General features: G+C 65.2%; 2 protein-coding genes and 1 non-coding gene across 15 annotated transcripts in view; all 3 read right to left on the reverse strand.

Moving 5' to 3' along the window:
• Positions 1 to 1216: 1216 nt before the first annotated feature.
• On the reverse strand, positions 1217 to 10177 carry RCC1 (regulator of chromosome condensation 1). 8 transcript variants are annotated; one of them, XM_068159007.1, is made up of 12 exons: positions 10148 to 10177; positions 9032 to 9117; positions 8491 to 8540; positions 6142 to 6217; positions 5864 to 6051; positions 5011 to 5190; positions 4832 to 4928; positions 4329 to 4451; positions 3977 to 4132; positions 3528 to 3647; positions 3090 to 3242; positions 1217 to 2567 (listed from the first exon to the last, which is right to left on the reverse strand). In XM_068159007.1, the coding sequence occupies exons 4-12, from the start codon at positions 6209 to 6211 to the stop codon at positions 2392 to 2394; spliced, it is 1263 nt and encodes a 420-aa protein (XP_068015108.1). In that variant the 5' UTR covers positions 6212 to 6217; positions 8491 to 8540; positions 9032 to 9117; positions 10148 to 10177; the 3' UTR covers positions 1217 to 2391. The 8 variants fall into 8 exon arrangements, with proteins under 8 accessions (XP_068015108.1, XP_068015107.1, XP_068015106.1 ...); XM_068159006.1 differs by having other exon boundaries at positions 8936 to 9117; XM_068159005.1 differs by having other exon boundaries at positions 8657 to 9117.
• Positions 9193 to 9397, reverse strand: LOC137451700 (small nucleolar RNA SNORA73 family). Its single transcript, XR_010989873.1, has one exon. It is a non-coding gene; the product is annotated as a small nucleolar RNA SNORA73 family (small nucleolar RNA).
• A 284-nt stretch (positions 10178 to 10461) lies between the features above and the next one.
• PHACTR4 (phosphatase and actin regulator 4) overlaps positions 10462 to 13184 on the reverse strand; it is a 33902-nt gene continuing 31179 nt past the window's right edge. For all 6 annotated transcript variants that reach the window (XM_068159020.1, XM_068159024.1, XM_068159022.1 and 3 more), the window contains 2 exons: positions 12748 to 12824; positions 10462 to 12238 (listed from right to left, as the gene is read on the reverse strand). In XM_068159020.1, coding sequence (XP_068015121.1) covers positions 12223 to 12238; positions 12748 to 12824 — 93 coding nt within the window. In that variant the 3' untranslated portion in view covers positions 10462 to 12222. The remainder of the gene's footprint in view (positions 12239 to 12747; positions 12825 to 13184) is intronic.

The raw sequence follows: 13184 nt of genomic DNA on the forward strand, positions 1-13184 counted from the left end.
ACATTGCCATCTTTTGTCTGGGAATTAAAACCATTTTAGGCACTTAAAATAGCAACCGATGGAGACTGGGGGCTGGGGACACCCCTCCATCCCCCCAGCAATGGGAGAGGCTCTGGTTGTGCTGCTGGAGGAAAATCTTCCCCTGGCACAGCCAAGGGTTCCCCCCCAAAGCCACCACGGGACCCAGATTGCTCCTCCTCACCGCCAAGCCCCCGCTGCCTCCCTGCGCGGAGCAGGCTCTCCTTGATGAGTCGTTTCCCGTCTCAATCAAAGCTCTTTGCCCTTGCCCACCCTCGGCCCCAGCGCGGGGGCTCAGCCTCCCCCGGCTCCCATCCAGATGTCATCGCAGCTCCCGGGGCTGATTCATCAGCTCCGAGCATTCCCAGCTCCGCTGTTGTTCTCCCCAGCCCTTTTCCCTCTCATCTTTCCTGACGGTATCAGCCTGCCCCTTCCTGCCGGGGGGATCCGCTCCCGTTCCCGGGAGCAGCCCCAGGGGCGGGTGGCTGGCAACCGGCGCACCCCGTCCGGGAGCCGCTGCGCTCCTGCTCTTACCCGGCCGGGGGTGCCCAGCGCAGGGCAGGACCTGCCCAGGCCCCTTCCAGCCCTGCCAGCGGCCTCAGCTCTGTCTGGAGGCCTAAGCATGGCAGGAACAGAAGCCTTATAAGGGCGGGGGGGGTGTGTGTGTCACAGGAGCAGGGGTCTCATAGGGACAGCGGGGTCCCATCGGGACCTGTCCCACTTGCCCCAGTCCAGGCGTCCAGCAGCCCCCCAGCGCCTCCTGCTGCCACCGCGTGGCCATGTCCTGCAACTGCACGTGGCATGGGGGCTGGCTGTGGCCAGGCTGGCATCAAAGCAGCGCCCAGGGGTGGCCCCACGCCCCTACCGAGCAGGCACCCACCGCAACCCCTCCCCAGGTACCATGGCCGCAAAGGGCTGGCCTCACGCTGTGGTAGCCACAGCAGCCTCCCCGCCCAGGGGTGGCAGGAGGACCACCTCAATCCCCCTGAAGGATGCTGAGCTGCTCAGCCCTGGGCTCCCTTCCTCAGAGCCACAAAGCTCAGCTGGCAGCACAGCTTCAGTGGTAGCCTGGGGACAGAGCTGATGGAGAGGTGGCAGGAGGGGACATGAACAGCCCTTCTTGGTCCTACTATCCTCAGGGTGATGCCAGAGCAGGGAGGAAGGGGCTGCCCCCAGCACAAACCCTAGGACAGCCCCCGGCTTTATCAAAACTCGGTTTATTCCAAAGGTTAAAAGCTTACAGGTTCTCTTCCTCTCAGCCTTCCTTCCAGCAAAATACTTTACACTTTCTTTTATAAAATTCTACCTATCCTGGGCCATTGGCCAAGTCCCATCCTCCCCTCCTTCCCCCTATTGCTATAAGTTAACACAAAAGTCACCCTTCACAGCCCCTCTGCTCAGCCCTGGCACCTGGCAAGCGAAGAGGGGGCAGGCTGGGAGCGGGGAGCAAGCCCAGGTGGCCCAAGCCTGGAGACAACAGGGAGGGAGCTCTGCTCTTCAGAGGGGTCTGATGCAGAGCTGGGTGATGGATGTCCTCTCACCAAGGCCCCACCAGCACCTGAAGCTCCTTCCTCAGCAAAGACAAACCAAAGAAACCAGCCAAGCCCTCCCCCAGCCCAGGGTGGCTTTTGTTGGGGCTCTGAAGCTGAAAGGAGAGGGGAAGGGGCTGGGACTGCAAAAAACAGCTCTGGAAGGGCTGCTGCACGCAGCAGGGTGCTGGGGAGCCTGCTCCTGGCCTGGCTGCTTGGGGGATTTGTCTCAGATTCCAAAGTGGTAGGGGGTGGGGGACAGAAAGCTCTCTTCCAGCAGCTGCAGGGCAGTGCCCAGATATGTGCCCTCCTGCAGGCTCCCTGCAGCACCTCCCCAACTCTGAGTGTGAGGAGAGCTCCCCAGGAGGGGTCTTGCTGCAGAGATGTCCCAGGCAGCAGGCACAGCCAAGTTGGAGAGGGAAAAGGCTATTTAGGTGTGGGGGATGGAGGAGCACCCAGAGATGGGGACCGTGGGGACATCAGAAAGCTCTTGGCCCAAACCCTTTTGCATAGCAAAGACCAAAGCTGCCCTGCTTTGCCCAGCCATGAAAGATTAAAACCAACCAAGAAGAGAGGGAAAACCCTTCCAGCCCCAGCACGGAGATCAGTTTAGGGTTGTGCCAACCTGGGGCAGCCAACAGAGCACCGTGGGAAGATGGACACAGGGAGGACATCCCTGAGGAGCCCTGCTCCAGCCACAGACACTGCCAGGCCCAGCTCCAGGAGCCTCCTGCCCATCCTGCCCCTGCTGGTGGCAGAGCAGAGCTGGGCAGCAGCATCCTGGTGCGGGTGGAGGACGGGGGTGGGCACAGGTCCTGCCGCCCCGTGGGGCTGGGCTGCTCCATTAGCTCTGCTGCCTGTCCCTGACCAGCAGCACCGTGTGCTGCCCGCCGCTCGACACCGACAGCACCCAGCGGTTCTCCAGCTGCTTCCCTGTCATCTCCACTGGGCTCCAGACATCCTCCTCCTCCCCTGTGCCCAGTTGGTAGTTGGTGCCCATGCCCCAGGCAAAGGCTCGTCCTGCAGCAGAGGAGGTTCAGGATTTGAGTTCAAAGTGGCTGAGCAATGGGGTGGGAAAGGGACCCAAAGCCAAACCCAAGGAGATGTCACACCTGGGCAGGGGGAGATGGGTGCCAGACACAGGCAGGGGATAAGAGCAGTGCTGGGCAACTCAAAGAGCCAGGTCAGGGAATGAGAGTCCTGTAGGTCGGAAGAGACCTCTAAGGTCATCCAGTCCAACCCTTACCCCATCACTGCCAGGGCACCACCACCCCATGGCCCTCAGCACCACAGCTCCAGGGCTCTGACACCACCCCAGGGATGGAGACTCCACCGCTGCCCTGGGCAGCCTGGGCCAGGCCTGGACAAGCCTCAAGGGGCAGAAATTGTTCCCCAAGGCCAAGCGGAACCTGCCCTGGGGCAGCCTGAGGTCATTTCCTCTCATCCAGCCCAGGTTGATGGCGGGGGAGGGGTTGATGGGGGAGGGGAAGGGGGGGGTTGATGGGGTGGTCCCCAGCCCCAGGGAGCCCCCCAGGCACTCACCATCGGTGCTGACGGCGTAGCCAACTGACGCGCCGCAGGCCACGGAGGCAACGCTGGGCAGCTCCGCGATGGCCGTGGGGCTGCTGCGCTCCTGCGCCCCCGCGCCCAGCCCCAGCCGCCCGTACTCAGCCCTGCCCAGGCTGTAGGCCCTGCCTGCAGCACGACACGGGTGACCCCAGGCTGGGGGAAGCCCACGCTGGGTCACCTCCAGACCCTCTCCCTCCCGCCTGAGCACTGGGGTGGGACAAGGACCCTGGAGGTGGGTGGGTGCCAGCACAGAGCAGGGGACACCAGGCACCTGTGCCCCCAGGCTCCTGCCACCCTCCCTTGCCTTGAACCCCAGCACTTGGTGGGCTCCAGCATCTTGACCTGACCCCAGCACCTCCCCAGCTGGGACAGGCTCCGTGTGCCCCCAGCCCCCTGCCCATCAGTGCTCACCCTCAGAGTCAACACAGACTGTGTGGTGCTGCCCACCAGAGAAGGCCACCCAGGACTTGGTGGAGTTCTTGAAGCAGGTCAGGTTCTGTGGGGAGAAGCAGGGCTCGGTGCCCTGGGTGCCTGCAGGGTGGGACACAAACCAGGTCTGTGGGCACGGACAGCCCGTGCCAGGCGCCGGCACCGAGCCACCTGCCTTGGGGCTCGCCCAAGCTGACTAACCCAGCCCCCCCGAGCCCCCAAATCAAATTTCTACTCAAACCCAGCAGCGGCAGAGGCTGGGACCTAAGCCCAGAGCTCTGCAGGGTGACCCCCACCCCAGCCTCCAGCCCCGGCTGGGTGTCTGGTGGGTGCTCTGCAGGGGGTGGGGGGCCCAGCAGCACCCCCCTAAGGCCAGGGGGGGCAGGGGGCCCCGTGCAGAGCAGGCAGCAGCCCAGGGCTGTGGAGCTCACCCAGCTGGTGGTAGTTGGAGAGGCCGAAGCCATAGACCTGCCCCTGGCGCGAGATGGCGAAGGTGAAGTAGGCTCCGCAGAAGGCATCCTGGAAGCGCATCCGGCCCCGGCCGCCCCTGCCCCGCACCGGCACTTGCTGCGGCTGCAGCAGGCGCTCTGCGGGCACACAGCTGCGTCAGTGCCAGGCTGCCACTGCAGGGGCACACCGGCACCCAGGCTGCCACCCTCTCCTTCCCACCCCCACCAGCCCAGCAGCCAGCTCACCGCCGGCCCCTGCGCAGGGAGGCTGTGCCCCTCTGCTCAGGGCAGAGCTGGGGCTGGAGGCCAGGCCCCGAGCACCACTGGGACTCACGCAGCCCTTTCCTTCCCCCTCGGTTGGCAAACACCTCTGGCACCCTGCCCAGCTGGCCCTGCTCGCCGCAGCCGCACGTGAAGAGGTCACCGTCCACCGTCAGCATCACCAAGTGATCGTTCCCTGGGAGGAGAGCAGAGCAGTGATGCAGGAGCCCAGCAGCACCCAAAAGCTGAGATCAGAGAGTGGTTTGGCTTGGAAGGGACCTTAAAGGTCATCCAGTCCAAGCCCCTGCCGTGGGCAGGGACACCTCCCACCAGCCCAGGCTGCTCAAGGCCTCATCCAGCCTGGCCTTGAACAGCTCTAGGGACTTCCCTCAGCAACCTGTTCCAGTGTCTCACAGGGCACCCTTGTGGGGCCCTGGACATGACTGGTGAAACATTACCAGCATGGCTAGGGCCAGGGCAGACACAAGGCCTGTCCTCAGCAGCCAGAAGAGAGCAGGCACAGCCTGGACCTTCCGGACCTGGGCCTGCCCTAGGCTGTGCCAGGACCTGGCTCACCTGAGGCAACCTTAACGACAGGCGCAGGGAGCTGCAGCGGCACAGGCACGGAGCTGGTCTGCATGGGCTCCAGCAGCCCAATGACTCCATTGTTGTCCTGCAGGGACAGACAGACAGACACTGACTGGCAGCAGTGCCCAGCAGCAGCAGAGCTGGCAGTGCCCCGGCAGCCTCCGTACCCTGAAGGAGCCCCAGACAAAGACTCTGCCGTCCTCGGTCAGCGCTGCGGTGTGGCTGTCCCCCGCCGACACCTGCACCACCTTCTCCTGCAGCTCCACCAGCCCCGGGCGCGTCTCTGACCCTTCCGCAGAGGTGTCTCGGCCCAGGGCACCTTCATCATTGCAGCCAAAAGTGTAGACCTGCAGAGAGCCCTTCTCAGGAGCTGCCTGCAAAGGGCTGCTGAGAGACCCCCACCAGCAGCCCCACTGGGACCCAAGCCGAAGGAAGACCTCGAGAAAAGACAAAGAGGGCTCCCAGCCCTCCCTTCATGCCTGCGGCCTCTCTCCAGCAGGTCCTGCGCTGAGGACTTGAGAGCTGAACCCAGCACTGGGAGCTCCCAGGATGGGACCCAGGGAGCCACCATGCCGAGTGTGGAGCCAAGGGACAGACACCCTCCAGGCTGAATTATCCCTTCGACCCCCCAAAATTCTGCAGCCCATGGCATGGAGACCCCGGAGCTGGAGTGAGCCCCACGCGAGGCCAGAGCAGGATCCTGACTCAGCCCCCACTGCCCTGCCCCTGCCCCTGCCCTGCCCCTGCCCTGCCGCTGCCCCTGCCCCTGCCCTGCCCCTGTCCCTGCCCTGCCCCTGCCCTGCCGCTGCCCCTGCCCCTGCCCTGCCCCTGCCCCTGCCCTGCCCCTGCCCTGCCGCTGCCCCTGCCCCGCCCCTGCCCCTGTCCCTGCCCTGCCGCTGCCCCTGCCCCTGCCCCGCCCCTGCCCCTGTCCCTGCCCCGCCCCTGCCCCTGTCCCTGCCCTGCCGCTGCCCCTGCCCTGCCCCTGCCCCTGCCCTGCCCCTGCCCTGCCCCTGCCCTCACCTTGCCGCTCTGGCTCAGGCACACCGTGTGCATCCCCCCAGCCTCCGCCTGCACCGTCGGCTCCGGCAGCGACACCAGGGCTGGCTTCTTCCTCTCCATCACGTCCTCGCCCAGGCCCAGCTGGCCGACATCGCCCTGCCCCAGCGCCAGCACCAGCCCGGGCTGCGTGCGGTGCGAGGGGTGGCAGACTGGGGACACAAAGGAGAGCAACCTCTGTGCCGTGCTGGGGACAGCCCTACGGCAGCACTGCCCCCCGGGAGCCGGCAGGGCGAACTCACCTCTAATCTTCTTACTCCCCAGAGGATCTTCCTCCGGCGCCGGGCTCTTCGCTGCTCGCTTCCTTGGCATGGTGCCCTGGGCGCAAACAATCGCAGGCCGTCAGGCGGGCACGGCGGCCCCGTTCTCACGGCGTGAACCCCAAGCCCCTTCGGGTCCTGGCAGCCCAGGGGATGACGCCAGACAAGGCAAACCAGGACTGCGGCCCCTCCCTGCCCTCCCCAAGGCTGAGGCCCACGTTCCGCACCCCATGCGGGATCGGGGTCCTGAGGACAGAGCACTCCCTGCCCGCCCCGAGCCGCGTCCCAGCCCCGGGACCGCCGTGCCCCAGCCTCACGGCTCCGGACCGAGCCGTGTCTCGGCCACTGGACTCCCTTGTCCCGGCGCAGATCTCCGGACCGAGCCCAGCGTGTCCCAGCCCCAGGCCCCCCCCCGCCGCGGGCTCACAGCCCCAGCCGGGATACTCGGCGTGCCCCGGTCTCACCGCCCCGGACCAAGCTGCTCCGTGTCCCGGCCGCAGGACTCCCGTGTGTCAGGCTCACTGTCCCGGGCCGAGCTGTCGGAGCCCCGACCTCCCCGCCCCGGCGGAGCCCCGCAGCCCTTTCCCGCCGTTTGAATCCCCCGCGCCGCCCCACGTGGAGCCGCGCAGGCCCGCGGCCCGGCCTCTCCTCCCGTCGGCTGCCGCTCGCCGTGCCAGGCCGTGCCAGACGCTCTGAAGGCAGCTCAGCGCTCCGCGGTCCCCATCCTGTGCTACCCCGCACCCCCGTTCCCCTCCTTATCGCCGACCCCGGCCCACGCCGTGCTCCACCAGGGCTCCGCCGCCGGCCGCTACCGCCACAGCCCAGCGCGCATGCGCGGCGCAGAGCGGGCGGCGCCCTCTGCCGGCCGGCGGCCCGGCACTGCAGGGAGGGCGGGGAGGCGAGGGCAGGCCCCGCAGCGGGGGCAGGGCGAGCAGGAGGGGAGGGCAGGACAGGCAGGGTAGGCAGGGCTCGGTGATGCAATGCTTAACGCAAGGCCGAATTGGATGACGCTGACGAAGCAGCACTGACACGACCCTGGTGCACGCTCCCACGCTTGGCAGCCAGGACCACAGGCCAGACGCCACACGACAGCGTTTTGGAGCTGCTTGATGGAAAGTTGATGGACACGGGAATAATTTCATCCCCAAAAAGGTTGTCCAGGCCTGACCCAGGCTGCCCAGAGCAATGGTGGAGTCCCCATCCCTGCAGGGTTTGCAGAGCCATGGAGATGTGGTGCTGAAGGCCATGGTTTGGTGCTGCCCCGACAGCTGATTGAGGACACCCAGAGCTCATCCCCGCTCTCCCTCCTCACCTTTAGCTGGAGACAACTCCGCCTTCCCCATCACGCCAGAGGGCAAAGCCCACTTCAGATCTTGATGTGGGGACCAAACCATTTTACTACCAATCCCAGTGCCCAATGGGAGCCCTGCCCTGACCCAAGGGGCTGAGCCCTTCCCCATCAGTTCTCTGCACAGCTACTGCCCGACATGGGGCAGGACACGCAGCCAGCTACTGGAGGGATGCCACAGGCAGCTCAGCAGCTACTTTGCTCCTTGACCCTCACAAACACCCCTCGATAGGAGGAGCCAAGAGCAGCCTTGACACCCCCACACACACCCTGCAGGAGCCTGAGAACCCTCCTGGGTTTAGCCTGATGTAAAGGCTGGGGGTGACCCAAAACTGGAGGTATCCCCAGCTCCCAACCCACCCCCTGCAGGGGCTGCCTGCACCTCTCCCCAGCAGGCAAATTCCAGCTGACACCCAAGGACATTTCCTGCAGACTGAAGGGCTGAGCAATCACTCCACACAAGGACTGACAACAGTGCAGTTTATTCAGCTCCACCCAGAACCGTAAGACCTTTATTCCGGTAACATGGATGCAGACACTGCTGCTCACCCACAACCCTCCCAACACACAGGGTTCAAGTCACATCTTCAGCAGCTGGCACCAAGGGAGGCCCTGCCGATGGGGGCTGTTGGCAGGGCCCAGATGATGTCCACACAGCACGTAGCCTCTCTCTTCTCTTCACTTGCTGGGAGCACCCCAGAGGTGGCCCAGGCCACCCAGAGCACTGCCAGGCGCTGAGGTGCCTTTCAGGGATCTGCACATCACAGTTCCCCCACAGCCCCAGGGCTCCAGCGCAGAGCCCTCGGCAGCTTGCACAAGCCTCCACTCCCCGCCCTTGCTTGCAGGCAGAGGCAATCCCCAGCACCCAGCAGTGCAAGTGCTGGAATCCTCCTCTGCTTCCAGCCCCTTCTGATCCGACCGCAAGCACTGAACCTCAGCTGTCCCCACCCACCACTGCTGGGGCCGCTGCACTCCATACTCACCCTGCTGGGCAGGAAGGTTATGCTGTTAGCATCTCGTGGCCAGTCTCCATCTACAACAGAATGAAAGGCAGGTTTAAGGAGTCTGTAAATCCTTCTACTTGGCAAGCAGCACAGAAACTCGGGAGCCGCGGGAAGGAGCAAGTTCCCAGTCCCATTCAAGCCTGACCTGTGCTCCTGCCACGTGCTTGCCCTCAGCGCTGTCCCAGCGCTCACCACCCAGCTTCGCTTTCTCGAGACAAACAACTGCCCCGGGACCGATTTCCAAGCAATGTAGGCGACTGCGGGAGCCCGGGCCAGCTTCTCCTCCCCCGATTCCCACGTCTCACTGGTCTCGGGCTAATCAAATTATCTTTCACACAAGACCTTCCCCTGCCTGTAGGGCTCAGGAACGGGCTCCCTTCCCCCATCCACCCGAAAATCAGCTTAGAAGCAGCCAAGCTTTCACCGTCCAGCAAGGCCAACAAAGCCCCGCGCCGGGGTTCCAGCACTCCAAGCCGATCCGGTTATTTCCACAAGGCTCTCAGACACAGCTGCAGCTTACCGAACTATCTGAACAGAGCCAGGACGGCATCGCCAGAGCATTCCCTTCCGCCCGGGCCCCGCGCCGCCAGCTCCGCACGCCCGGCCCTGCCAACGGAGAGCTGCGCTGCAGGAGGTGCTGCGGGGCACGGCCCCGGCGCCCCCCGGCCCCGCCCCGGCGGCGACTGTGTCCTGCATGGTTTGTCTCCTCTGTAACGGCCCGGAGGCTCAGAGAAGCAGTAGGAATATGCAGGCTGCGGACTCGGGGCCCAGCTTGCTCTCCAACGCCGTGGAACGGGACTCTACGTCACGGGCCCGGAGGCCTGCGCTCCCCTGCGCCACACGGGCAGAGCCGAGAGACAGCGACTTCTCCGGATGCCCCCGTTGGACGAGCCCCTGCCCCCCCCCCCCCCCGAGCCCCTGCCCCCCCCGAGCCACACGGGCAGAGCCGAGACAGCGACTTCTCCGGATGCCCCCGTTGGATGAGCCCCTGCCCCCCTCCCCCCTGCCCCCCCTGAGCCCCGAGCCCCCCCAGAGCCACACGGGCAGAGCCGAGACAGCGACTTCTCCGGATGCCCCCGTTGGATGAGCCCCTGCCCCCTGCCCCGGAGCCCCTGCCCCCCGAGCCCCCTGCCCCCGAGCCCCCTGCCCCCCCCCCGAGCCACACGGGCAGAGCCGAGAGACAGCGACTTCTCCGGATGCCCCCGTTGGACGAGCCCCTGCCCCCGAGCCCCCTGCCCCCACCCCGAGCCCCTGCCCCCGAGCCCCTGCCCCCCCCGAGCCACACGGGCAGAGCCGAGACAGCGACTTCTCCGGATGCCCCCGTTGGATGAGCCCCTGCCCCCCCGAGCTCCTTCATCCCACTCGCCCCTTCATCCCCCCCGCCCCTTGCCCCCCCCTCGCCCCCTTCCCCCCCAGAGCCCCTCGCCCCCCCCTCGCCCCTTGGCCCCCCCGCCGACCCCGCGCCCCCTGCCCGCAGCCCGGAGCCCCGGCGGCCTCACGAAGGGAGAAGAGAATTTTGTTAAAAAAAGAACGAGCGAGGAAAGAAAAAACACAGAAGCAAAAGGAGAAGAAAGGGTGAGGGAGAAACAAAGAGAGCAGAACGAAGCGAGAAGCAAGGCAGAAGCTCTGCAGCTACCTCTGCGCTCGGCGGCCGGCGACGAAAGAGGCCGAGGGCTCCCGCGCGCCGGCATTTATAGAGGGCAGTGGGCGGGGCTAGTGGCGCATGCGCGCTGCGCAAGGCGCTGCGCAAGAGGCGGGGCGAGGCAAGGGCCTCAGCGCAGCTGGCTGGTGGCGGCCGTTGGCGCATGCGCGCGACGAAGGCGGGAAAGTCGCTGTCTCACGCCGGCCGCCATCTTGCGAGCCTCTGCTCCCCCCTCCACTCCCCCCACCCCCACTCCCCGCACCCCCACTCCCCCCAGCCGGGCGATTAAAGCAGCACCACAACAGCGCTTACAAAAATCCTAAAATACTTTAATTCGATAATTGAACTCTGGCGGAGGAGACTGATTTACAACGCAATCACGTAGCCTGCAGGGGTCCTGCGCAGGGGAGCTGTGGGGGAGGCTCCTCTGCCGCCTCCCTCGTGAGGCCAAGGGGGCGCTGCGGGGCCGCGGCCTCGGCGCGGGGCTGAGCGCCGGGCGGCAGCGCCACGGAGGCAGGCGGCGAGCAAGGCAAGCGCTGCGCGCCCCCGCGGCACCTCCACAGGGGCTGGGCCCGGTGCACCATGTTGGTGTTCTTAAAACCCCGCATGGAGGAAGAACCAATCTGAGATCGTTCCCAGAAGAGCATCTGTTTAAGGTCACTTTTTAAACCTCAGCTTCCCCTCCCTCCCACCCACACAGTGAAATCCTCAAGTTTCCAGTAGGTGTCGCTGTAAAAAGCAAAGGCAAGGTTCGCCCTGGCTGGAGAGCGAAAGCCTCCACGAGGAAGCCACAGCAAAGAGTTCGCCGCTGCCCGGCGCCCCCAGGACAGAGCTGTGCCCCGGAGCCCCGCGGCAGGGAGAGCGGCGAGGAGCCTGCAGCCCGGCTCGGAGCCTGCTGCCCGGCTCGGAGCCTGCTGCCCGGCTCGGCTGTGGCTCTCTGCCTGGCTTTGCACAAGGATGCAGCACGTGTTGATTTCTGTGCAGTTCCCTTCCAGCACAACAAACCCTTGGTCAGTAGTGATTCAGGACGGGGAGGACTCGACAGAGACACAGCAAAGCCAAAGCCACGCCGAGCCCAGGCGGGCGGCTGCCCGGCTCAGCTCAGGCTGCTGCCCAACTCTGCTGCCCGGCTTGGTGCAGGCTGCTGCCCAACTCTGCTGCCCGGCTTGGTGCAGGCTGCTGCCCGGCTCTGTGCAGGCTGCTGCCCGGCTCAGCTCAGGCTGCTGCCCAACTCTGCTGCCCGGCTCAGCTCAGGCTGCTGCCCGGCTCAGCGCAGGCTGCTGCCCAACTCTGCTGCCCGGCTTGGTGCAGGCTGCTGCCCGGCTCAGCTCAGGCTGCTGCCCAGCTCAGCTCAGGCTGCTGCCTGGCTCTGTGCAGGCTGCTGCCCGGCTCTGTGCAGGCTGCTGCCCAACTCTGCTGCCCGGCTTGGTGCAGGCTGCTGCCCGGCTTGGTGCAGGCTGCTGCCCGGCTCAGCGCAGGCTGCTGCCCGGCTCAGCTCAGGCTGCTGCCTAGCTCAGCTCAGGCTGCTGCCCGGCTCTGTGCAGGCTGCTGCCCAACTCTACTGCCCGGCTTGGTGCAGGCTGCTGCCCAGCTCAGCTCAGGCTGCTGCCCGGCTCTGTGCAGGCTGCTGCCTGGCTCAGCTACTCTGCATGCCTCGGGCTCCCCACACCAGAGCTGCCTTTGTGTTTTCTCCTGAACCCACTCCCTTTGAAGAGGAAACGAAGGAGTTGCATCCCCGGAAGGAGAAGGAAGAGCTGGGAGCTGGCTGGGAGCTGGCTGGGAGCTGGGGCAGGCCCAGGCTGTGCCTTTGCGCAGGGCTCCCGGCAGGCTGCAGTGCGGAGCTGTGCCAGGCAGTGTCAGCCCCAGCCTGATGGCACTCGAGAAGTGTTTGTTCCAGTGAAATGCTACATTCAGACAGGACTCCCCTTCCCTGGCCAAAAGCCCTTTTCTGGATATGTTTTGAAGGCAAATCTTGGAAGAGCAGAGGGCTCAGCCTCGCTGTATTGCCTGGGAGAGGGATGCAGAGCACCTCCAGTGCACTCAGGTCTCTTGGCTCCCTCCCTTGAAGGTTATGGTCGATGGTACCTAAAAGCCAAGGGTGAAAGCTGAGCATCAGCCTTGGAACTCAGGGTAGAAGGCTATGAAGCACTAGAGGTGGCAAAACAAAGGTAAAATAAGTTCTGCCTCTCAGCCCTCAGCAGAGCTGCTGCCATCCAAGAGGTTTCCCTCTGCCTTCAGAAGCTCTTCTGCTCTGCAACCAAACTTTCCTAGGCTCTGCCAAGCTGAGCGACTCTGAGAAGCACTCAGCCACACACAGCAGCTGCAGGGGGAAACCATCACCTGGGCATGATCCATTTCACAGATAATTAATACCTGAGCTAATTACTGAGGAGCTTGGGACCTTGTCTGCACCCCAGCCCTTCAGCTGCGAGGTCACGCTGGGTCCAGGCACACCTAAGCCAGGCCCTGGTCACGCTGAGTCTCCCGGATCAAGGCTCCAGTTTCCCCCCAGTGCCTGGCGCAGGCATGGACAGGAAGTCCCCAGGCTGTGGGGCTGCCCCTCAGCACAGCTCTCCAAGGGGGCTCAGGCTCACCTGGTGAACTGTTTGCTGTCCTCATGCACTTCCATTTCACAGCTCTTGAACTCGTTCAGCTCCTTCCGGATGGCAGCCTGCAAAGAGGGGCAGCTCTGCCTCATCTCCTCCAAGGCACACATCCAGCACCCTGTCTGCCATCCCGGCTCAGCTCAGGCCCCCGCCCCTTGCTCAGGGCTCCTGCACTGCCCCTCGGTGCTGAGCACCTTTGGTATGCAGGGCTCACAGCTCCTCTGTGGAAGGCAGCAGCTCAGATGGCAGCAGCCAGACCAGCTTCTGCAGGCTGCTCACACCAGGCTGAGTCTCCCAGGGCTGCTGTCCCCTCAGGGGGCCAGGGAAGGTAGCACAAATGGCCCTGGGGCAAGCTCCTTGCCCAGGCCTGCCCCAGCCTGCAGGCAGCAGCACTGCCCAGTGCCCTGCACCCCCCACCCTCTGCC

The sequence above is a fragment of the Melanerpes formicivorus genome, unplaced genomic scaffold (assembly GCF_026170545.1).
Source record: "Melanerpes formicivorus ecotype bairdi unplaced genomic scaffold, bMelFor1.0.p_v2 SCAF_45, whole genome shotgun sequence".
Lineage (NCBI taxonomy): Eukaryota > Metazoa > Chordata > Aves > Piciformes > Picidae > Melanerpes > Melanerpes formicivorus.